Genomic DNA, 24,199 nt, shown 5'->3' with positions numbered 1-24,199 from the left:
CTGGTGGTCACCCTTTCCTTGTAGATAATCTTTCACTTGTATGCCAACCTTTCTTTTACTATATACAACCAAAAAGATTCATTTTCCAACAAATCATAATAAACAATGTATACTGTTTTTGTCACTGAGTTACAGGTTGACAAAAATTAGTTAAATCAAGGTGGGACCTCAAATGCATAATATTTATATGGAGGGAAGTCCCATAATCACTTAACCTCTAGTATTCTAACACAAAGCAGTGACTGAGTTTGAACAGAATGATACTCCTCCAAGACACAATATCACCTGCATTAAGGCAGAAGTAATACCTCTCACTCTCTTCTCTGAAAATTCCTACCTCTTTCCCTTTTCAGATATTACAATTATTTGATTTAACAATACGTCAGATTGCTTAAATCTTGCTTCAGTTTTCCAGGGATTGAAATGTACTGAATTAGTTTTGGGTTTCCAACTCCAGGAAACATTTACTATTTGCAATGGATAATAACATGATGCTTTTCTCTAGTATTTGTTTTCCTAACATCAGATGAGATAACTCTAGGTCTTGCTTCAAGACAGCAGGATAAGAAACAGCAAGCAAATTTCATGGGATGATGCGGTGCCTGTTTCCCATATAATTCCACCTCTTGGTGCAACAATTTAATGCTGTGAGCACTATTAATTGCTTAAGCCAAGTCTTTTCCTTTTTCTCAGGAGAAGCCCCACATTAAAGTGCTGGTAGACAATTGGATTGACCAGGCACCTACACAGTCCCAGTTGGGATCAGTTTCCTGTGTTGGGACTACAAACAATTCCCAATGCTGAGGAGCCTGTATTGACGGGCATGTTTGGGAATTGGGATTTCTGAGTGGGGAAGGTGACTGACTCAGCAAGATTCAATAGACCAGATGGAAGGGATAACTTTAAAGGAAGGTACCAACGAGGTCAGAAGTTGCAAAAGGAGTAACCTGCACTGATATCAAGGAGTGATGCCAAAGATGCTAAGCTTCCTGCATGGCAGGGTCTCCTACCACACTGCCATGGGTAAAATATCAGCAGCAGGATGAGGGATCCCTAAGTAATCAATTATTTATGGCTAGAGGTGATAACATAGAATCCCTAGTGTGGCAGCAGGCCATTTGGCCCATCACATCGACAGCAACCCTCCAACCAGCATCCAACCCACACACACTCCCCCTGTAACACTGCATTTCCCATGGCTAATCCACCTAACCTGTATATCCATGAACACTATGGGCAATTTAGCATGGGCAATCCACTTAACCTGCACATCTTTGGACTGTGGAAGGAAACCGGAGCAGCTGGAGGAAACCCACACAGACATAGGGAGAACGTGCAATCTCCACACAGTCAGTCACCCAAGGCTGGAACCGAACCCGGGGCCCTGGTGTCTTGAGGCAGCAGTGTTAACCACTGAGCCACTGTGTTGCCCAAGCGGCATAGCAATAGTGTCACTGGATGAAAATCTAAAGGCCCAGGCTGATGCTCTGGTGTCATGGATTCAATTTGGTTTGATTTAGTATTGAAACACGTACCTAGGTATAGTGAAAACTTTTGTTTTGCATGCATTACAGGCAGATCATTCCACACAAAGTGCATTAGGGTAATAGATAATAGTGAAGAATACAATGTTATGGCTGCAGACTTAGCGCACAGAGATCAAGATCAGCATTAAATTTAAAATTCAAGACGTCCATTCAGAAGTCTAATAACAGCAGGGAAGAAGCTGTTCTTGAATCTATTTGTACATGTATCTTCTGCCCAACGAAGGACATTGGAAGACAGTATAACTGGGATGGAAGCGGGTCTTTGATTATGTTGGTTGCTTTCCCCAGGCAGCAGGAAGTATAGATGGAGTCAATGGTTGGAAGCTGGTTTGAGTGATGGACTGGGCTGGGTTCGTGATTCTCTGTAGTTTCTTGGGGTCTTAAGAAGACAGTTGCCAAACCATACTGTGATGCATCCAGATAAAATGCTTTCTATGGTGCATCCACAAAAATTGGTAACAGTCCTTATGGACATGCTGAATTTCCTTAGCCTCCTGAAGTAGAGACATTGTTGTTCTTTCTTGACCATTGCATCAACGTGGGTGGAACAGGATATATTGTCGGTGACCAGGAACCTGATACTCTCGACCATCTCCACCTCAGCATCAATGATTTAGACAGGGGCGTGCTCTCCACTCCACTTCTTGAAGTCAATGACCAGCTCCTTCGTTTTGTTGATGTTGATGTCTTTACATCATGTTGCTAAGCACTCAAGCTCCAACCATGAATTTTAAATTCACTGAATTTAAATCTTAATTAATAGATATGAAATTTAAAGCTATTTTAACGGTGACCATGAAACTTGTCTGACCATGAAACCTATCTGGTTCACTAATGCACTTTAGTGAAGAGAACCTGACATTCTTAGTTGGTCTGACCCTCATAGGATTCCAGACTCATAGCAATACAGTCGACAAAAATTAGTAACAGTCCTTGTGGACGTGCCAACTTTCCTTAGCCTCCTGAGGAAGTGGATACATTGTTGTGCTTTCTTGACCATTGCATCAACGTGGGTGGAATAGGATATATTGTTGGTTGACTCTTAAGTGCCCTAGCAAGCCACTCAGTTATAAACTGCCAGAAAGTCCAAAAGGAAACCTGAGGGTCACCCTGGATTTGCATTGGTACAAGTCCTGTGAACCCTGCAAATGCTTCCTTACTAACAAGACAGCTTGTGTCAAAATTGGAAGAGTTGCCCCATGAATTACTCAAGCAACAGCCTGACGATTTGCTGCATATGACCATGTCCCAGACCACCACCATCCCCTGGGTATTCTCTCTCCCATTAGCTGGGCAGGCTCATCAGAGGTGGTGGCACTGTGGTATTCAATTGAGGGAAAGTTGCTGAGGGAGCACAATATTGATTCCAGAACCCACAAATACCTAGGCTGGAGACCTCATTTTCATTACTGAACGTGTCAGTAACACCACGACTTACGAAATGGGCTAAACTTAACTGAGGCAACTTCAGGATAGGTGGTGAAAGAATCAAGAGGAAAAATTATATTTGACTTGTCCCAATCAAGTTAAATACCACAGCAGACGTAAATTAACTACTATGCACTCCTTTTGGAGATGAAATCACATCTTCAAATTGGAGATACCCTCCATACAGGGTGATGTCAACAGTAGGAGTTCAATTCCCGCATCAGCTGAGGTTAGCATGCAGAATTCTCATTCTCGACTTCTCCTCTTGGTTAAGGCATGGTGACTCTCCCAGGTTAAACCACTAGCAGTCATCTCTCTTCAATTAGAGATCAGCCCTTTGGTCTGGTAAGACTGTGGTGACTTTACCATTGTCCCCCATCAAGCTGTGTGTTACTGTTGTGGTAAATATGATAGATTTTGTAAGAATACAGCAAAGGTCATCAGAACTTGGAATCTACTAGGTGCATTGGACAAAAGGTACTCAATTATATGCAATCATAATTTGCAACCTCAGGCCCAGAATATCCCCCTCTCTACATTACCAATAAGTTGGGAGATCAACCCTGGTTCAATGAAAGAGCATGCCATGAGCAGCACCAGGCATACCTAAAAATGAAGGGTCAATCTGATGAAACTAGAACGTGGAACAACATGTATATCCAACAGCAGAAGTAATACGTAATACACAGGACTAAGTTATTCCACAACAATCTAGCACATCTTGCCTTTGCAGTCCTGCCACATCAAGTCATCCAGCTTCACAAACCATTCCATCCTCAATGATGGGCTAAGCGCAGTGTAAGAGAAAAATCTAAAGCATTTGCAACCATCTTCTGCCAGAAATGAAGATTGGAGAATCCATCTTGGCCTCCTCCTCAGATCCCCAACATCACAAAACGAAAAGGGCCCTTGCACCTGCTCTGCCATTCAATAAGATCAGAGCTGATCTGTTTGTGTTTTGAATTCCACATTCCTATTTACAACACATCCCACCCCAGATTTCCTTGCTTAACAAGAATCTATCCAGATCTATCTTAAAAATATTCAATGACCTCGGCCCCACTGCTTTCAGAGATGGAGATTTCTAAAGTTGCACAACCTTCTGAGAAAAAAAAATTCTCATCTCTGCCTTGAAAGGGTGATCCCAAATTTAAAACAGCCTACACAGTATTTCTGAATGATTCAAGATGAAACATACTTTCCACATCTACCTGGTCAAGACCATTCAGAATCAAACTCCAGTGGAAACAAGCCAAGCCCATCCAACCTACCAGCCCTAATGTGCATTTTTTAAGTATTAATCTCGTAAATCTTCTGGCCACTCTTGATGCATATACATCCTCCCCTAAATAAGGAGACCAAAACTGCACACAGTATTCAACATGTGGTCTCATCCTGTCCTGTATAACCGAAGCATACATTGTTACTTTTATGTTCACTTCCTCTCATAATAAAGGATAGCAGAGCATTAGGTTTTGGTTATGTGCTGCACCTGCAGATCATTTTTTGTGACTCATTCACTACAGCACCTAAAGCCCCTACACCTCTGAATTCTGTAGTCGTTCTCCATTTAAGTCATACTCTGCTTTTACATTTTTCCTGCATTTCCCATATTACACTCCAACTGCCAAGCTTTTGACCACTTACAACCTATGTCTGTTTGCAATTTCTTTTTGTCTTCTGCAAAACCTACACTGCTATCTATTATGGTATCATCTGTAAATTTTGTTTCTATGCCTTCATTCCCTCAGCCAAGTCATTAAATTGATTTGATTCAACCAACCTGACATCATGCAATGGCTGAACACACAGGATACTGCCAAGGCTATGAGCCTGGACAACATTCTGGCAATAGCATTAATAATGTGCCCAGAACTAGCCTCGCCCCCTGCTCCAGTACAGCTACAATGTTGGCATTTATCCAATAATGGAAAATGTAGAAAATTATCCAGGTATGTTCTGTCGACAAAACGAAGGACAAATCTAACCCAGCCAATTACCGCCAAATCACCTTCTTCATCATAGCATCCAAGTTCAATGGATGATGGAAGACAAATGGAATGTGGGACTAGTCAGACCCCCACAGCTGTAAGACTGTTATCAATTCTAGGCCCCTTTTCTGAGGGAAGGTATACTGACATTGGAGGCAGTCCAGGGAAGGTTCAGTAGGGTGATGACAAGTATAGGGGATTGACTCACGAGCAGGAGAGAATCAGGTGGGCCTCAATTCCCTTACTGATCAAAAAAACTATCTTTCTCAGCCTTGATTATACTGAAGAAAACAATCTCGGCAGCTCTCTGCGGTATAGAATTCTACCAATTCACTCCCCTTAAACGAAGAAATTCCTCTTCATTTTTGTCTTAAATGTGCAACCCCTTGTTCTGAGATTATGCCTTTTGGTCCTAGACTCTCCCACAAGGGAAAACACCATATCCACATCTACCTTTTGAAGTCACTTAAGAATTTCTTTTATATTTCGGTAAGGTCACCTCTTGATTTTCTAAATTCCAATGAGTATGGACTCAATCTACTCAAACTCTTCTCATAAGATAGACCCTCCAACAACACAAGATGCTCAACACCATCCAGACCAAAACAATCTGCTTGACTGGCACCACATCCACACCTTCAACGCTGATCTACAGTGGCAGCACTCGAAATCACCTGCAAAACACAGTGCAACAGCTTATTAAAGGTGTTTTGAAAGCACCTTCCAAACCTGCAAATTCTACCATCTGGAAGAATAAATGCAGGAGATACATCCAAATATCTGCCAAATCACACACCATCTGTGTTGGAAGTAAATCACTGTTCCTTCAGTATTTCTGGGACAAAATCCTAGAACTTCTGTCTGGACAGCACCGTGGGTGTAAGTAGCTTCCATGGACTGCAGCACGTCAACATTGCATGTCACCACAATTTTCTCAAGGAAATTACATTAAATTACGTACGGACAATAAATGCTGGCCTACAAGTGATTCCCACATTCTGTAAATGAATTCTTAAAAGAAGAAAGTTAGTGACGTAAGGGCTGAAGCAGGCTCAAGGGCAGATGAGCCACCTGGCATCTCGTAAAATTTCAGACAGATCAAGGGTGCTCAGGTAAATGGTGAGAAGGCTATTAGATTTTATGTGCCTCTTCAACCCTGATCAGCGTACAATACAACCCAGTCCATCATCCTTTCCACACAATCCTCCATTGTGATGTCCTGCTGTATAAGTTAGCAAGCACAAGATCATAATGTGAAATGATCAAAACTTCACAATATTCTTCAAAATAAATAACACCAATTTAATGATTTTAGGGAACACCAAGGTGCCACATAAATGTAGGGTTTTGTTTTTGTCTCAGACCCAAAAGGAATTAAATGATGTTCCTTATTGATAGGATTTTCACTTGGCAAGCTAGTTTTAATGTTTTCCTGAGTGCGGTAAGTTACATCACATCACAGTTCGCATATATATTTCTGTTCAAAGTTTGTTAAGTAAGACTGTTAAGCGTAAACAAGTTCAATATGATTTTGTTGGGCTAGAAGTGAATGCCCTGCCAATTTTTATAAATGCCTCATGTTCCAAAATTGAGCAAAATACCATATATACCTCAACCACATTGTTCTTTTAAGTACTGAACGAGTATGGTGCCATCAATTGATCACATGTTGCTCAGTAAACAATAACCAAACATATTGTTTAAATTCTGTTAGCTCAATGAGGTATTAGAGATGAGCTGCAGATTGTCCACTGGCACATGGAAATTTGGATGTTGAAATGCCCTCAGGTGACATTTTGTGACAGATGTTTAGAATTTGTTAAACTTTTGTACCAATCTTAGAAATTTTGTTTTTAAATTCATTCATGGGACATGGATGTTGCTGGCTGGCCAGTATTCATTGCCTCCATAGCTGCCCTTGAGAAAGTGGTGGTGAGCTGCCTTCTTGAACCGCTGCAGTCCATCTGCTATAGGTGGACTCACAGTGCCCTTAGGGAGGGAATTCCAGGATTTTGACCCAATGACAGTGAAGGAATAGCGATGTATTTCCAAGTCAGAATGGTGATTGGCTTGGAGAGGGAACTTGTAGGTGGTGGTGTTCCCATGTATCTGCTACTCTTGTCCTTCTATACGTAAGTGGTCAGGGGTTTGGAAGGTGCAGTCCAGGGACCTTTGATGAATTTCTGCAGTGCATTTTGTGAAAGTACACACTGCTGCTACTGAGCATCAGTGGTGGAGGGAGCGGATACTTCTGCACGTGGTGCCAATTGAGCAGGCTGCTGTGACTTGGATGGTGTTAAGCTCCCAGTGTTGCTGGAGCTGCACCCATCCAGGCAAGTGAGGAGCATTCCATCATACTCCTGATGTGCCTTGGAGATGGTGGACAGGCTTTGGGGAATCATACTTACCACAGTATTCCTAGCGTCTGACCTGCTTTTGTGGCCACTATGTTTATGAGAAAATCCAGTTGAGTTTCTGGTCATCTCCAGGATGTTGATAGTGGGGGAATTCAGTAGGGGTTAGATTGTCCCTTATTGGAGATGGTCATTGTCTAGCATCTGTATGCGCGAATATTACTTGCCACTTGTCAGCCCAAGTCTGGATATTGTCCAGGTCTTGTTGCATTTAAACGTGGGCTGCTTCAATAGCGGAGGAGTCGCGAATGGTGCTGAACATTCTGCAAACATCGACAAACATCCTCACACCTGACCTTATGACGGAGGGCAGGTCATCGATGAAGCAGCTGAAGATAGTTGGGCCTAGGACACTACCTTGAAGAACTCCTGTAGACATGTCCTGCAACTGAGATGACCGACCTCCAGCAACCACAACCATCTTCCTATGTGCCAGGTATGACTTCAACCAGCAGAGAGTTTGCCCCCAGTATTCACTGATTCCAGTTTTACCAGGGCGCCTTGATGCCACACTCAGTCGAAAGTGGCCTTGATGTCAAGAGCTGTCACTCTCACCACAACTCTGGAATTCAGCTTTTTTGTTCATGTTTGAACGAAAGTTGTAATGAGGTCAGGAGCTGAGTGGCCCTGGTAGAACCCAAACTGGGCATTACTGAGCAGATGATTGCTGATGAAGTGCTGCTCGATACACCTTCCATCACTTTTTAAAATGATTACGAGTAGATTGATAGGGTGGTAACTGGCCAGGTTGGACTTGTCCTGCTTTTTGTGTACAGGACATAACTGGGCAATTTTCCATATTATCAGGTTTATGCTAGCACTGGTGCTGTACTGGGACAATTTGTCCAGTGGAGATTCAAGCTCTGGAGCACGTCTTCAGTACTCTTGCCAGGATATTGTCAAGGCCCATAGTCTTTGCAGTATCCAGTGCCACCAGTTGTTTCTTGACATCACAAGGAGAGAACTGATTAAAGACTGGTATCTATGATGTGGGGGACCACTGGAGGAGGTCGAGATGGATCATCTACTTAGCACTTCTGGCTGAATACTGCTGCGAATGCTTCAGCCTTATCTTTTGCACCTTTTCCATCATTGAGAATGGGGATAATTGTGCAGCCTCCTCTTCTTCTAGTTAGTTGTTTAACTGTCCACCACCATACATGACTTGATGTGGAAGGATGAAGATCTGATCCATTGGTTGTGGGATCACATAGCTCTGTCTATCACTTACTGCTCCTGCTGGTTGGTACACAAGTAGTTCTGTTTTGCATCTTCACCAGGTTGACACCTCATATTTAGGTATGCCTGCTCTTGCTCATGGCATGGCCTCCTGCACTGTTCACTGAACCAGGGTTGATCCCCTGGCTTGATGGCAATGATGGAGTGGGGGATATGCCAGGCAACGAGCTTGCAGATTGTGGAGTATAATTTTGCTGTTCATGGCCCACAGTGTCTCATGAATGCCCAGGCTTGAGTTACTAGATCCATTCAAAGTCTGTCCCATTTAGCACAGTGATAGTACTTGTGCCACACCATACAATGAACGGTATTGTCAATGTAAAGGTGGAACTTTATGTCCACAAGGACTGTGCGGTGGTCACTCGGCCAATACTGTCACAGACAAATGCATCTGCAGCAGGCAGGTTGGTGAGGATGAGGTCAAGCATATTCTTCTCTCGTCAGTTCCCTCACCACCTGCCGGAGACCCATTCTAGCAGCTATGTCCTTTAGGAACTGACCCGCTCAATCAACAGCATAGCTACCAAGCCAATCCCCCACCTAATTATATTTTGCACCCTTGCCACCCTCAGTGCTTCTTTAAGTGTTGTTCAACATGGAGGAGTACTGCTTCATCAGTTGAGGAAGACAGTACACAATCAGCAGGAGGTTTCCTCGCCCAAGTCTAACCTGATGCCATGAGACTTCATAGAGTCCAGAATCAACTTTGAGGACTCCCAGGACAACTCCCTCATGACTGTATACCTCTAGATCTCCACCTCTTCTGGGTATGTCCTCTCGTCCAGGACATATCCAGGGATGGTGATGGTGGTGTTTGGGACATTGTCTGCAAAGCATGATTCCGAGGGTATGACTATATTAGCCTATTGCTTGACTAGTCTGTGAAACAGTTCTCTCAATTTTGATACTAGTCCCCAGATGTTAGGAAGGAGGACTTTGCAGGGTGCCTAGGTTGATGCCAGGTGGCCCGTTTGGTTTCATTTCTTTTTTGAGACTTTGTAGGGATTGATACAATTGAGTGCCTTGCTACGCCATTTCAGAGGGCAGTTGAGAGTCAACCACATTGCAATGGATCTACATGTTGAAACCAAATGAGGATGGTAGATTTCCTTTCCTAAAGGACATTAGTGAGCAAGATAGGTTTTATGCACAAACAACAAAAAATTCATGGTCATCAATAAATTCTAAATTCAAGATTTTTTAATTGAATTGAAATTCCACCATCTGCTATTGTGGGATTTGGACGTGGGTCTCCAAAACATTAGCTGAATTTCTGGATTAATAGTCTAGTGATAATACTACTATAGGTCACCACCAACTCAAAATAAGTTGGTCTGCAGTATTCCAAGATAGTTTACAGGGTCATCCTCTCTCATAATGAATGGAATTCTGAGCAGCAGATACTCATTGGGGAGTGGGATACTTCCCACTTTGCTCAGAAAATCTGAAAACTACTATTTTTATGGGTAGAGCTAAGCAGGCAACACAATTTTTTTTACTGGCATACTGTGCTGTTTACTTCATCAACACTGCACACACTTTGCAGTCATGAAACCTTGGCCACATCATCCTGTACCTGAACTGCCCACGGACAATGTCTGCAAATAGCCTCCACATTTACATAAAACGCAAAGATTTGTCCTCTTAGAATCAAGTATGGTAAAGAGAAATGAAGAGGATGGATGAGGACAGAGTGGTGGATATGATCTATTTGGACTTCAGTAAGGCAATCGCTAAGGCTCCTCATAGTAGACTGGTTAGCAAGGTTAGATCACATGGAATACAGGGAGAACTAGCCATTTGGATACAGAACTGGCTCAAAGGTAGAAGATGGAGGGTGGTGGTGGAAGGTTGCTTTTCAGATTGGAAGCCTGTGACCAGCGGTGTACCACAAGTATCGGTGCTGAGTCCACTGCTTTTTGACATTTATGTAAATGATTCGGATGTGAATATAAGAGGTATAGTAATTAAGTTTGCAGATGACACCAGAATTGGAGTGTAGTGGACAGCCAAGGTTACCTGAAAGTACAACGGGATCTTAATCAGATGGGCCATTGGGCCAAGGAGTGGCAGATAGAGTTTAATTTAGATGAATGTGAGGTGCTGCATTTTGGAAAGGCAAATCAGAGCAGGACTTATACTTCTTATTTTATTTATTAACGGGATGAGGGTGTCGCTGGCTAGGCAGCATTTATTGCCCAGACGGCAGTTCAGAGTCAACCACATTGCTGTGGGTCTGGAGTCACATGTAGGCCAGACCAGGTAAGGATGGCACTTTCCTTCCCTAAAGGACATTAGTGAACCAGATCGGCTTTTCCGACAATCAACAGCGGATTCATGGTCATCATTAGATTCTTAATTCCACCATCGGCCATGGTGGGATTCGAACCTGCATCCCCAGAACGTTATCTGGGTCTCTGGATTAACAGTCCAGCAATAACACCACTTGGCCACCACCTCCCCACTTAATGGTAAGGTCCTGGGGAGTGTGGCTGAACAAAGAGACCTTGGTGTCCAGGTTCATAGTTCCTTGAAAGTGGAGTTGCAGGTAGATAGGATATTGAAGGTGGCACAAAAACAAAGTTGCTGGAAAAGCTCAGTAGGTCTGGCAGCATCTGTGAAGGAAAAAACAGAGTTAACGTTTCGGGTCCAGTGACCCTTCCTCAGAACTAATGGTGGCTGGGAAAACATCAGTTTATATGCAGAAAATAGGGAGGAGGTTGGGGTAGGGAGTAAACGATAGGATAGAGCCCAAAGAGAGCGAAAGACAGTTGGACAGACAAAGGAGTGGCTAACGATCAGGCTGGGAGGGTGAATAGTTGTTAATGGGGACTGTTAGTGACTAACAACAGGGGGTGTGTAATGGCAGGCTATGTGATAACAAGGCCTGGTGTGTGGGGTAGGGGGCTGGGACATGGGAGAGTTTAGGCCCTAAAATTATTGAACTCAGTATGGAGTCCGGAGGGCTGTAGGGTCCCCAAGCGGAAAATGGGGTGTTGTTCCTCCAGCTTGCATTGAGCTTCACTGGAACACTGCAGCAAGCCAGAGACAGAGATGTTGGCCAGGGAGCAGGGTGGTGCATTAATGTGGCAGGCAACAGGTAGTTCAGCGTCTTTTTTGCGAGCAGAACGTAGATGTTCTGCGAAGCGGTCACCAAGTCTACACTTCGTTTCCCCAATGTAGAGGAGACCAAATTGTGAGCAGCAAATGCAGCAGACTAGATTCTGGGAAATGCAAGTGAAGTGTTGAAGTCACAATGTGGTCCCTTTTCCGCTTGGGGACCCTACAGCCCTCCTAGGACCAGTCAGTCCGGGTAGAAAAAGGAATAACACTTCAGTTGCTACTTTTCAAGAGCGCTATATGTTCAGTGACTAGCAATTTTAGTAGGGTTGGGGAACGTGGAGCAATGATGAAAGAAGAGATATCATAGATATGTAATCAGAGGAGACTAATAAAGATCAAGGAATTGGGAGAAAGTTATGCAGAAAACCAAAAAAAAAGACAGCACACTTGGAAATGAAAATGAAAAGAAAAGAACACTTGAAATGCACACTATGTTCACCAAAATAAAAAAGCCAACATTATTATCAGATTCACCTGATTCTCTTTCATACACCAGGGGAGGCGATGGCCTTCTAGTATTATTGCTGGACTGTTAATCCAGGGACCCAGATAATGTTCTGGGACCTAGGTTCAAATCCCACCATGGCAGATGGTGGAATTTGAATTCAACAAAAAAAAAAAATCTGGAATTAAGAGTCTAATGATGACCGTGAAACCCATCTAGTTCGCTAATGTCGTTTAGGAAAGGAAACTGCCATCCTCACTTGGTCTGGCCTACATGTGATTCCAGAGCCACAGCAATGTGGTCAACTCTTAACTGCTCTCTGGACAATTAGGGATGCTAATAAATGCTGCCTTAGCCAGTGACACCCTCATCCAGTGAATGAATAAATAAAAACATCCCCCAGAACGTCCACTGCTCCAAAAAAAAAAGGAGATATGTAGCTAACACCTAAAGTTAAGACACTGGGAAATGCTTTTAGTAAATGTAGTACAAATATGGTAGACAGAGAAACAGAAAAAAAACCCCTGCCACTCCACAGCTATTTCATACAAGTTCCCCAATTCTCACAATTGTGTGGGTTACGCAGCTTAATACTCCACTTCCTGCAAAGACTCCATCCTCAAAATGAATTGTGGCAAACTGGACATAGGTTAAAGTAAGAAGCTTGACGCTATAAATTGGGGTCGCTTCCTATTGCTACACTTTAGACAGGCTTTTCTTATTAACACATTACTCCTTGTAGGTGGCCTGCTGAAGCTCTTTTAAGGACAGCAAGTTATATTAATGCCTACAGGTAGTCTTAAATTTTCCTGAACACAACTGACATTTCCATAGAAGCAACATAACAGCATATTCCTAGTGGAGTTTTGGGATACTATGCAGAACTTGAACAAGGACGGACTAACGAGAGCATGACATGGGATTTCCAAACAACTGGGTTGATTTGGCTATTTTGTCAACTGAGAGCAAGATTTTCAAGCTGGCCAAAGTGAACAAGAAAGTTGACGGTTTGACTGGTACTGTGACTGAGGGAAGGATTTATACTATTTTACGATATAAAATGGAAGAGAAGCATTGAAATAAAGCCAAAAAGTACACCTTACATGTAAAATTATTGTGAAGAGCCTTAGAAAGGAATAAAATTATTTTTCAACACATGTTCTGAATTTTGCTTCATTCCAAACTGCATGTTGTGATCCCAGACCATATCTCAAATTTGTATTTTGAGCTGGCTAAGAACCAGAACTTATATTTTCAAAGTAGGCAAAAAGCGAGAGATTCAGGGGACTTACCAAGAGAATAAAGCCACAAGATTCCATAATATTAAGCAAACAACATTAAGCTTTACTAAAAACATTAGAACAGTATCACAATCTACAATAAATGTACAATTTATTTCTAACACCCAGAATTAACACGTGATAAATAGAGATAGTAGATCACCCCACAGTGCACATTAAATAGCAATGATGGGAGGGCCATCCATACAGCTGTGGGAACTGAGAACACACATCTCTACCAAAGGTGATAGGGTTTGCATATGGATACTGAGAAGTTGAGTCTTGACCTGCCTTTAATAGTTAGGAGCAATTGCAATATCTGCAGATTAGAAATAAGTTAGTGCCTGGAAAGAAGTTCAGCCACAGCCAGAGTTACATCTGGAAAAAACTGGGGCAGGAAGTTGGATGTAGTGCCTGAGTAACAATGAATGAAATGAGGGAGGATCAACGTTTCTTGCGTCAGTGGACAATTAAACAACAGCTGAAACATTGGAATTGGCTGTGCTGAACACGGAAGATTATACCAACAGCAGAGGAGCCACGCCATGATAGATAAGTCAATAATGAACAGTTATCGTGGATCAATGTGTACAGACCAGACACATGTGACATAGAAAACTGAACAACAGCTACACCACCCCTGTCATCCCCTCTCCCCCCACACTTAAATTTACATTTCAACTCTTCAACTAACCTGTCCAACAGATATTTTAAGTATTCTGAACAGTCCTGTTGGGCTCCTGGGTTAAACCATGGAGGAGAAGAAGCTTTCAAAAAGCTACTGGGGGAGATGGCTGGTCTCTACAAATGTAAATTAGAGAAGTTAGAAATTCAAACATGGTCATTCCTCAAAAATAACCACACAACTCAAAAGGTTACTTGAACTACTTGTGATAACCATCCATATTCCCTGAAATTTATATACCACTTGGACCAGGGTACATCTAATAGAAATGGGAGAAGGAGAAGTTCTAAGAACTCTTAAGATTAACAGTAACAAGATATTCCTCATGGTCATATGTCTATAAAGTGAAAAAATGGCTAGAAATCACATTTTAAAAAGTCTATAAATAAAGTGAGAAATTGAAGAACGTGGAAGATGGATGTAGAAGAGAGAGAACTATACCTGTGGAGAATAAACTACGGTTAAAGAATAGGAAAGACCGTATCATAGAGCAAGTAATCAAATTTCCTTCCACTTCACCGACAAGCCACACATATGGATCACAAAAGAATCGGTGGTGAAAAGGCTGACTATTCACATTTTGGTTAGAAAAACTGCATTAAGATTGCCACAACCAAGACCAAAATTTCCACAGTAGATCACCTGAAAATCTCATACAATATCTATGGCTACTTTTTAAAAATGAATTTCTCATGTTCATGCAATGAGGTTGCAGATCAGGTACAACACACTTTAACTTTAGTTAGTGGTCAGCATCCAACAAATTGTAACATGCAATTAACAAGGTAAGGTGTTGCTTAAAAACACAATCATACCATTCAAGTAAATTTTTCCACTGCCAATATTAACAGGCATCATGTAGATGACACCAATATCATAGATAAATTTTTCCCTCTAAATTTAGAGCCTTTGAAGCAAAGAAATTCTGGATTTGAAGGGCAGTCAACACAACAGGCAGGAATCCAACAGCTTGCCAAAGAGGGGCCAGTTCATTTTGACAAGTATGTTGTCAAGGAGAGATTCTGGGAAGCAGTAGGCTAGATCAATTTAGTTACCTTAAGCAAATCTAGAGAAAAGATGTTGTTAAACTTGAAAGGGTTTAGAGAAGATTTATAAGGATGCTGCCAGGATTTGAGGGTTTGAGCTATTGAGGGAGGCTGAATAGGCTGGAGTGTTTTTCCCTAGAGTGTCAGAGACTGAGTGGTGACCTTATATAGGTTTATAAAATTATGATGGGCATGGGTAGGGTGAATAGCCAAGGTCTAATTCCTATAATGGGCGAGTCCACAACTAGAAGGCATGGGTTTAAGGTGAGTGGGGAAAAATTTAGAAGGGACCCGAGGGCAACTTTTTCACGCAGAGAAAAGTGCACGTATGGAACGAGCTGCAACAGGAAGTGGTGGAGGCGGTTAAAATTACACCATTTAAAAGGCATCTGGATGGGTACATGAATAGGAAGGGTTCTGAGGGGTATGGGCCAAACACTGGCAAATGGGACCACATCAATTTAGGATATTTGGTCGGCATGGACGAGTTAACTGAAGAGTCTGTTTCTGTGCTACGTAACTCTATGACTCTATAAATCCAACCAATGATTGCAGAGATCACAAGTCTGAGAACCTGCTTTCCACAGGCCGTAGGGAAAATTAATACTGCACTGTTACTAGCCTGCTACTGAATTTTCACGATCAGCAAATCATCCTCGAAAAACCTAAAAATTACACAGAAGGAGCAATGAATTGTCCTTGGTGGGGACACATAAATGAATATTACTAAAGTGAGGCAGGGAACAGGACTGGAGGTAGCTGAAAACATCTCCCTGTATCCTGACAAAGGGCAGTGTGTGGAGTGCAAAATGAAGGAGAACAGCAAGAAAAATATTGAAGAAACTGAGCATTAAATGTGATAAAGTCATGAACTGAAGTCTCAAAATCATATTACAATCCCATAGAGACCAACAACTTTTAAAGAGAAAGTTCAGCTTACAGTTGACAACTTCTATAAAACAGTACTGGTCTCGAACAACTAAACTACTCAGCCTTAATCAAATACAAGCAAAGTACTGCAGATGCTCTAGAATGGAAATAAAAACCAAGTGCTGGAGAAACTCGGCAGGTCTGACAGCATCTATCATGAAAGAAACAGTGTTAAAGTTTTGAGTCCAATATGACATTCACGCTGATTCTCTTTCCAAAGATGGTGTCAGCAAATTTTTTCTTAAAAAAAATTGTGCCCACATTTATTGTCAGAAAACCCCAGAACAGGTCACAAAATCTTTTCTCTACCCTACGTTTAAAACTACACAGTCTCAATTTACCTTAAATTACAAAAACATCAATGTTACAAGCATCGTAACTGTAGCAAAGAGAAATGGGATTAAGAAAAATGTTTTGAAGAAGCTCAGGGTTGATACAAAACCATGGAAGCTTCAAACTCAGTTTATGATAGAAATATGATGGAGTAGAGGCTGAAGGCACTATGCTATTGGAGGTTGAGAAGAATGAGTGCTAGTAAAACTGAAGCAAAGAGATAAGATTCCAGCTCATGCAGGCTTGACTGCCTGGGTAAGCAACATGAATGGAGCAACAGTTTTGGAATGAAGGGAGACAGAGAAGTATTATTAAGCATCTTTAGTAGACAAGCTGAGAGGGGAGAGTAGTATTTAATTGTTTTTAAAAAAAAAATGCACCAGACATACACTTTTGTGACACAGCAGTAACTGTACAGACATGGGAGGTCAACTCATTAAAAGTTCATGAGAACAATCTTTTGGCACTGATGTCTATAACGTTAAGGAACTAGTGCTAATCCTGTCTGAGTGTATGTATCAATTACACCTAAATTTCTGAGACCCTCATTGGATGCACGTTTCTTTAACTACTTGGGCATTGGTGATGGGGCCACTAGATCGCATAGAGGTAAAATCTGAAAAATTGTTAGGGACAACCAAATGAGAATGGCACAAGATGACAAAGTGAAACAATATTCTAAAATCCTCTGGAAGATCATCTTTATCAGTGCTAGGGTGCAAGGATCAACAAGTCATAGACAAAAATTAAGAGAAAGTGCACTCAATGTTCTGTAGCCTTATGATACGTTAGCAAGCGGCTTTAGAACAGGATACTAGTTCTACATTTAGCTCTCTACTAACATAGATCATGTTAAGCAACTTCACCAATCATGTTGTTGGATAGTTGACTTAAAATTGTGAAAAGATTCTGAACAGTAAAAACACAATCCTATCTTTCCCAACACCATCACTTTACAGTCCAGTGCTCAAAGACAGTAACAGTTCGCATCGCTATCAGATCTGAGAGTTCAACTCAACTATTTTTTTCAATTCCCAATCCAGAGAGTTTGATACCCTCTTCCTTGATTAGTCATGCATTTGAGCTTAGACTTTCTCCACTTCAAATAAATTGCTTCAGGGCTCTTAAACCAAATACTGAAATTACACTTAAAACTATTCTCTAACAGTTCTAAATTAACTCCCTTTTTGAGGAAAAATTGTTTTGTTCATCTAACTTTAATCAGGACTTCTGCAAAATGAAAAATAAAAGCTTTCCAAGCTATGGATTTCTCCCCCCCCAAAGTAAATTCATCCTCCTCAATGTTTATTCTACCTGCTCAAATGTCTCCCAAAACAAACAAATCCCTATTAACACACCAGGGTCTCTCCCCTCTCATACTGGTTTTTTTAAAAAAAAAGTCTCCAGAAATAGTTTCAAGTTAGCCATTAAACTCCCTCATGTAAACAGATCAAAATCTACATGCTAGTAGTGCAAAATGCAAACTCTAAAATAAATGATATCAAAGTATACCTTACATCACTGAACAGTCCACAAGTATGATTTGGCTGCTCTGATCAAGCTGCTGTCGATCAGATTTTTCTGGCTGACAGCACATGCTACAACTGGAGTGTAGGTAAAGAATGACCCACCAAGACAAGATCATAGGAATTGTTACAGGGCAGGATAAGGCCATTTGGCCCATGGTGTCTGCAGTACCTATCTGATCATTTCAACTTGGCACCAATCTCTTCTGTTCCTGTAACCCTGAATGTTTTTTCTATTTAAATAACAATCCAAAACTGCCTTGAATGCCAAAATTGAATCTATCTCTAACACTTTTAGGTAGAGTATTCCATACCTTAATTACTTGCTGAAATGGTACTTTCTCACCTCATCTTTGCTTATTTTACAAATCACTTTAAAATATGCCTTCTAGTTCTCGATCAGTTTACAAGTAGGAACAGTTTTTCCTTACCATTCACGATTTTGAACCTGTTAAAAATCTTAGCCTTCTCCTCTCCAATGAAAACAGTCCCAATTTCTCTTCATATCTTAAGTGTCTCATCATTATTGTAAACTTCTTTTGCACCCTCTCGAATGCATTCAAATCCATCCTGTATTATGGCACCAAGAACACCATACAACACTACAGCTGAGGTCTAACAAGCATCATGTGCAAAGTTAACCTCACAGCTCTTGTATTCTGTACCTCTATTTCATAGTTTTATTTTAACAAGCCTTTGGTTACAAACCAAATTGTGAATTGAAGCCTCCGCACGCTCTAATCATCCACTGAGCAAATTTTGATCACTTCTATTTACAGATGCAGGTGTGCAAAGACAGGTGGTTTGGTAGTGCAATCCACCTGGCATCCTGTGGGAAACTTTATGCTTGTAACTTCCAACACTTTAGATATGAGCATTAGTTCTGCAAATGGTGCTAAAATGAAAATTTGTACAGACTCATGAAAATCTAAGGGAGGAATTTTAACTCCCAAGAATGAATGAGTTGAGAACTAAAAATGTGGTATGCTTTGAGGAGTTGAAGCAGCTCCAAGATGCCCAATTCTGAATTTAACAGGCACACATGAATGTAAGAGAGAAATGGGCAGTAAGTTAAGGATTTAATAATTGCAGACAGGTGGGTACTTACTGGTGTAATTAACAGTGTGAAGGAATATTGATGAGGAGCTTGTAAATCATTTTACTGTTTAACCTTGTTCCAAATTTAACTTGCATTGCATAGGGCTCAAGAAACTGACCCAGGAAACAATAGAGATGGACTATATTAAAAAAATTATTCTTTTAAATGCTTCAATAGTAACCAGCAGAGACAGAATTGGTTGCCCATCTCTAATTGCCCTCAAGATGGTAATGATGGCTGAAATCCACATGGTAACACGCAAGGCTATTAAAGAGTTAATGGTTTTTAACTCAGCACCAGTGAAAGAATGTTGATATAGCTGCAAGTCAAACAGTGCACACCTTGGATGGAGCTTGCAGATAGTGGTTATCAAAGATCTGTTGTTCTTGTCCGTTTAAGCAGTAGAGTCCAAACAAGGCTCAGAAATTGCTGTAGTGTATCTCGTGGATGGCAAGGACTGCTACCACTGTGGTTGATGGAGCAAAAAAGAAACAGCTACATTCAAAATAAACAGTATTTGAACATTTCAAACACAAATGAGACAAAGTGAAATCATGAAGTGAATCTTCAAATTTCCTTGTTTATTTCCAATTCAGGTAAAGGTATCTAGTATAATGATTTTGTGCTGTTGATAAATGTACAATGTTCCTTGAAGTCATGCCTTCTGAGCATATGCCCAATGTATGATCATCAAGAGCTAGAGAGATCTTGCAAAATATATGTTCTAAACATTGGCAGGAAGTGCAGGGAAAGTTGTCATGTCTGGCAACATCAGTTCTGAAGAAGGGTCATATTGGACTTGAAACATTAACGCCTCTCTCCACAGATGCTGCCAGGCCCACTATGTTTCAGGTCTCCAACATCTGCAGTTATTTGCTTTTCTTTTCTGAATACTGATGGCGAGTATGCATATATTTTGACAGTTGATTTAGAAGTAATAGCACAAGACACTTTGCTATTGAAGTTTCACTGATGAAGAGAAAAACACAACATTTCAAGAAAATGGGTCAAAGGAATTTCTTTTGTAACAGAGTAACACTAAACACACTTATTAATTCAAGTAAAATGGTGAAGTGGCTCACGCTATACACAGTACACAAAAGAAGAAAGATCACTAGAATCAACAGTTCCTAAAAGCAAACTCTCTTTGCACTACCCACAATTGGGGCCTATACAAATGTAACAACAGAAGGAAGATTTTTTTTTTTCTGATCAGTCCTACAAAATTGGGAAGAAGAATTATCATGTTGTACAAATCAAATTTATGAATTGCCTGTTGTCACTCAATAAAAGCACTGTGATTAAACCAAATTACTCCTTTGCCTTCTGCAATAAATAATGGCTGTTTATGAACAAATATGAACAAATCTTATCAAAAGATTTGAATTATAGTTTTCAAAGTGTAAAGTATGCAAGATATACTGAAATCTATTACATATTCCAAACACTTAGTGATGACAACAATTCAGTACTATCCCTATAGATATCACTAAGAGCATGCCATATGACAGTGACATCCAAAAAAAACCCACAGAGTAGAACAAAAAGGCAAAAACAAAACTTATATGACTACGAAGAAAACATTTACTGCAAAAAAAGCAATCAAACCAAAATAAGCAAAGAAATCCCAACAATAACAAGTTGCAACCCCATCATACAAAATAATGGGAAAAGGCCTTCTAAAAAATTTGAACACACCAAAATGAAATCAAAAGCAACATCCCCAGCCTTGGAAAATACAAGTGGGAATGGTCCAGGAGCCATGGAAAAAAATAGAGAAGAGGTGAAACAGACCAGTTACTATTTAGGTGGAGCAAATTTCAGCCGACGTCTTTTCCTTCTTTCTCTTGCAAAAGAAAACCACAGTTTTGGCAGCCCACCTGCTCCTAGGTATTAACCTGATGCATCCGATGACTCCCTGTATATTCAAGATAACCATTCTAACTTACCAATCAACCTACAACGACGTTAATCCCCAACCCCAACTGAAATCAAATCTGGTAAACCTTGCAACCTCCAACACAGTTCAAGATTTGACACTCACACACATGTATTCGCATCCAAAAATCACACAATGATGGTGGTGCCAAATAAGACAAACCTCCTTTGCCCCACTTTCATTCTTCCTCTCCTTCCCAATAAAGCTCATAGTTAGCAAACTGTGCAACTTGCCTTGAGTTGATAAATGCCATTGGTCTTGAACGCCCAAGTGCAACACAAGGCAAGACATCAGCTGGTATTGTACAGTGTATGACTCAATGAAATAAGAAACATGTGAAGGCTTCAATTCAATTACCTGAATACTTTCTTCTAGTAAAAGAGAAACAAAAAGCTGCATGAAATTGAGAAATTCCACTTTTTAAGAAGCACTACCAGTAACCCAGTAGTAGTGGAGAGAACAAATTAAACTCTTGCTAATTTTCATTGAATCACCCTTCCAAAAATGTAGGCTGTTAGCAATTCCCTAAAAGAAGTAAAAGAAAAAAATGTACAGGCAGAGATTGGCAAGTATCAACAGTTTGTAAATAATTCCACTACATACTGTTCTATAACAAATCCAATATAGCCAAGATAGGATGGTTCCTACTATTATATTTAGAATTTGAGCAACTATTTTGTGAAATATGTAGTAAAGCACTCAAAAGACTCTATTCCTCATGTTTTATTTTTTGAGAGTATTTGGTAGAAGATTTCTCAATTGATTGTACATCAACCATTCAATTCTCTTCGTATCCAACTGTTCTTGAAACAATTCTAGGATTTTCTCTAATGTATACGCAAGAACATTTATACATTGATCATTGTATGGATAACATCTTGAAGTGATCTCGGGTCTACTTTTCATCGATTTGAACCTGTGACGCATCACATGTTTTGAAGTCTATTTTCTAGATGTTTTATTATTTTATACATTTCTAATTAATAATTCAGGTCTAGTTTCATTAGAACTCTACCTTCAGCCAATCCAAGTATCCAAATATTTAGTGGAACAAAAAGTTAGACTCTGTATCAGATGGAATGCAAATCTAAATGTCTAATGGTACATTAGCAATGGATTATAAAACACAAAACATCACTGCTATCAGGTTAATAGAATATTCTAGCGTGTCTCAATCAACTGAATGCCCACTTTTCTTATTCCTCAACTTCACCGCAAGGCAGGTAAGTTTTCTTTCAATGAAATCATAAATTGCTGCATATCTAATTTATATTTGTTAAACAAGATGAACTATTAATTTTAGTTCTTAGACTTAGAGTCCCTACAGTGTGGAAACAGGCCATTTGACCCACCAACTCCACACCGACTCTCACAGTATCCCACGCAGACCCATCCCCCTATAATCCACCTAATCTACACATCCCTGAACACTACGGGCAGTTTAGCATGGCCAATCCACCTAGCCTGCACATCTTTGGACTGTGGGAGGAAACTGGAGCACACGGAAGAAACCCACGCAGACACGGGGAGAATGTGCAAACTCCACACAGACAGCCCGAGAGTGGAATTGAATCCAGGCCCCTGGTGCTGTGAGGCAGCAGTGCTAACCACTGAGCCACCGTGCCGCCCGACTAGACTAGAATCCTATTAGAGTTTGCAACATTTTGAATTCAATGTGTAGTACACGTTGCCTTTTAGATTAGGATACCACGTAAATCACACAGTTATTGAATTTAAAAGAACTGGAGGTTTTAAATTTATGTAAAGTAAATTCCATACCTGACTATGTTCCAGAAAAGCAAATAGCCATTGAAGTTTCATCATTAATGATTGTGAATCATTCTCCTTCAGTAGCATTACAGCATGCCTGAAGCTAGAAAAGGGGAGCAAAAACTTGGTTTAAAGGTTAACAAGAGCATGCTGATGGCGCAAGACGTTTGTGATTATGCCAGGTCAGCACAGTTCCTAAATTGTCATAACAGCGAATCCATATTTTTCAGAAAATTAAAATAGAAATTCGAATTTAAAAATAGACTTAAAATGGACTGAAAATAGAGTTTCAGAACCAAGTAAAATGAAATAACATTTCTGAAATTCAAAAGATTACTCATTAGTTTGCATCGGCTGGCCTAGGTTATTTTCCAGTATTTGCTTCTTTGGTGTTTTCTCGGTGCCTTTAGTTGCTAAATCATCTCTGTGGCACCAATCATGGTACTTTTTTAAAAAATGGATTTGATTTTGTTTATGGAAAATAAAACAACATATTTTGAATAATTGAAGAAAACTGGTGTGTGGGTTAAACTGTGATCAAGAAGGAAACATCACAAAGTTGCGAGATGCAGCTGTGTTGTCAAGAAAAGTAAATAAAGAATAAATCCCAATATTGCTCTAACATGTTCCTATGCTCAAGTGGGCTGCCTGGGCAAGGTACTTTAAGGACTGAAATTGTATTTTCAGATGCAGAATGTTGTTATCTGGCATGCTAGAGCATAAATCAAGCAGAAAAATCTCACAAAGATTCATCTGCACAACAGAGATTTGTTAATGTGAAAATGTTAGTGTCACACAGCTGATTCTTCTGATTTCTCATTTAGGTTGAGGAAACAGTCAACTAAATGTTCCCTTTCAGAGTGGTACAATTTAAGTGACGCTGCTTGTAAGTCTTCTGGAACTGTAAGGTCTTGAATTTACATGGGACCACAATCATATCTTTTAACCAATGATTATTTTTCAGAAGGACAGAATGCTACCACTCATTTTCAATTTAAACATTTCTACTGGGCTCATGGAGGTCTTGTGGTGCAGTGGGTAGCATCTTTGCTCTGAATCAAAAGCTCTGGGTTTGAGACCTACCCTAGGACTTGAAGGCCAAGGAAGGTACATTCAAATTGTGGTTGTTGAGATTACCACCTTCAAATTCTTCCTGAAAATGTCAATGTCAAGTAGTAAAAGTGTCAGGGAAAAGAGGGTGGATCAGTACAATCATTACCCATACCTCCAGATTACAACATCCGTGTAAGATTACTACAGCAACACAGACTCCGGAGTTAAAATTGAATCAGAGATAGTAGGAACTGCAGATGCTGGAGAATCCGAGACAACAAGGTGCAGGGCTGGATGAACACAGCAGGCCAAGCAGCATCATAGGAGCAGAGAGGCTGACGTTTCGGGCCT

General features: G+C 40.6%; 1 protein-coding gene across 5 annotated transcripts in view; it reads right to left on the bottom strand.

Annotated features, from left to right (window-relative positions):
- The window catches only part of LOC109925367 (ubiquitin carboxyl-terminal hydrolase 35-like), a 92,068-nt gene that overhangs the window by 13,222 nt on the left and 54,647 nt on the right, over window positions 1-24,199 (bottom strand). For all 5 annotated transcript variants that reach the window (XM_048598016.1, XM_048598012.1, XM_048598015.1 and 2 more), the window contains exons 8-9: window positions 22,805-22,898; window positions 14,162-14,268 (exon numbers count right to left, since the gene is read on the bottom strand). In XM_048598016.1, the coding sequence (XP_048453973.1) occupies window positions 14,162-14,268; window positions 22,805-22,898 (201 nt within the window). The remainder of the gene's footprint in view (window positions 1-14,161; window positions 14,269-22,804; window positions 22,899-24,199) is intronic.

This window comes from Rhincodon typus, chromosome 6 (genome assembly GCF_021869965.1).
Source record: "Rhincodon typus isolate 14 chromosome 6, sRhiTyp1.1, whole genome shotgun sequence".
NCBI lineage: Eukaryota > Metazoa > Chordata > Chondrichthyes > Orectolobiformes > Rhincodontidae > Rhincodon > Rhincodon typus.
Note: the sequence above shows the minus strand (reverse complement) of the source record. Positions and strands in the feature narration are given on the sequence as shown.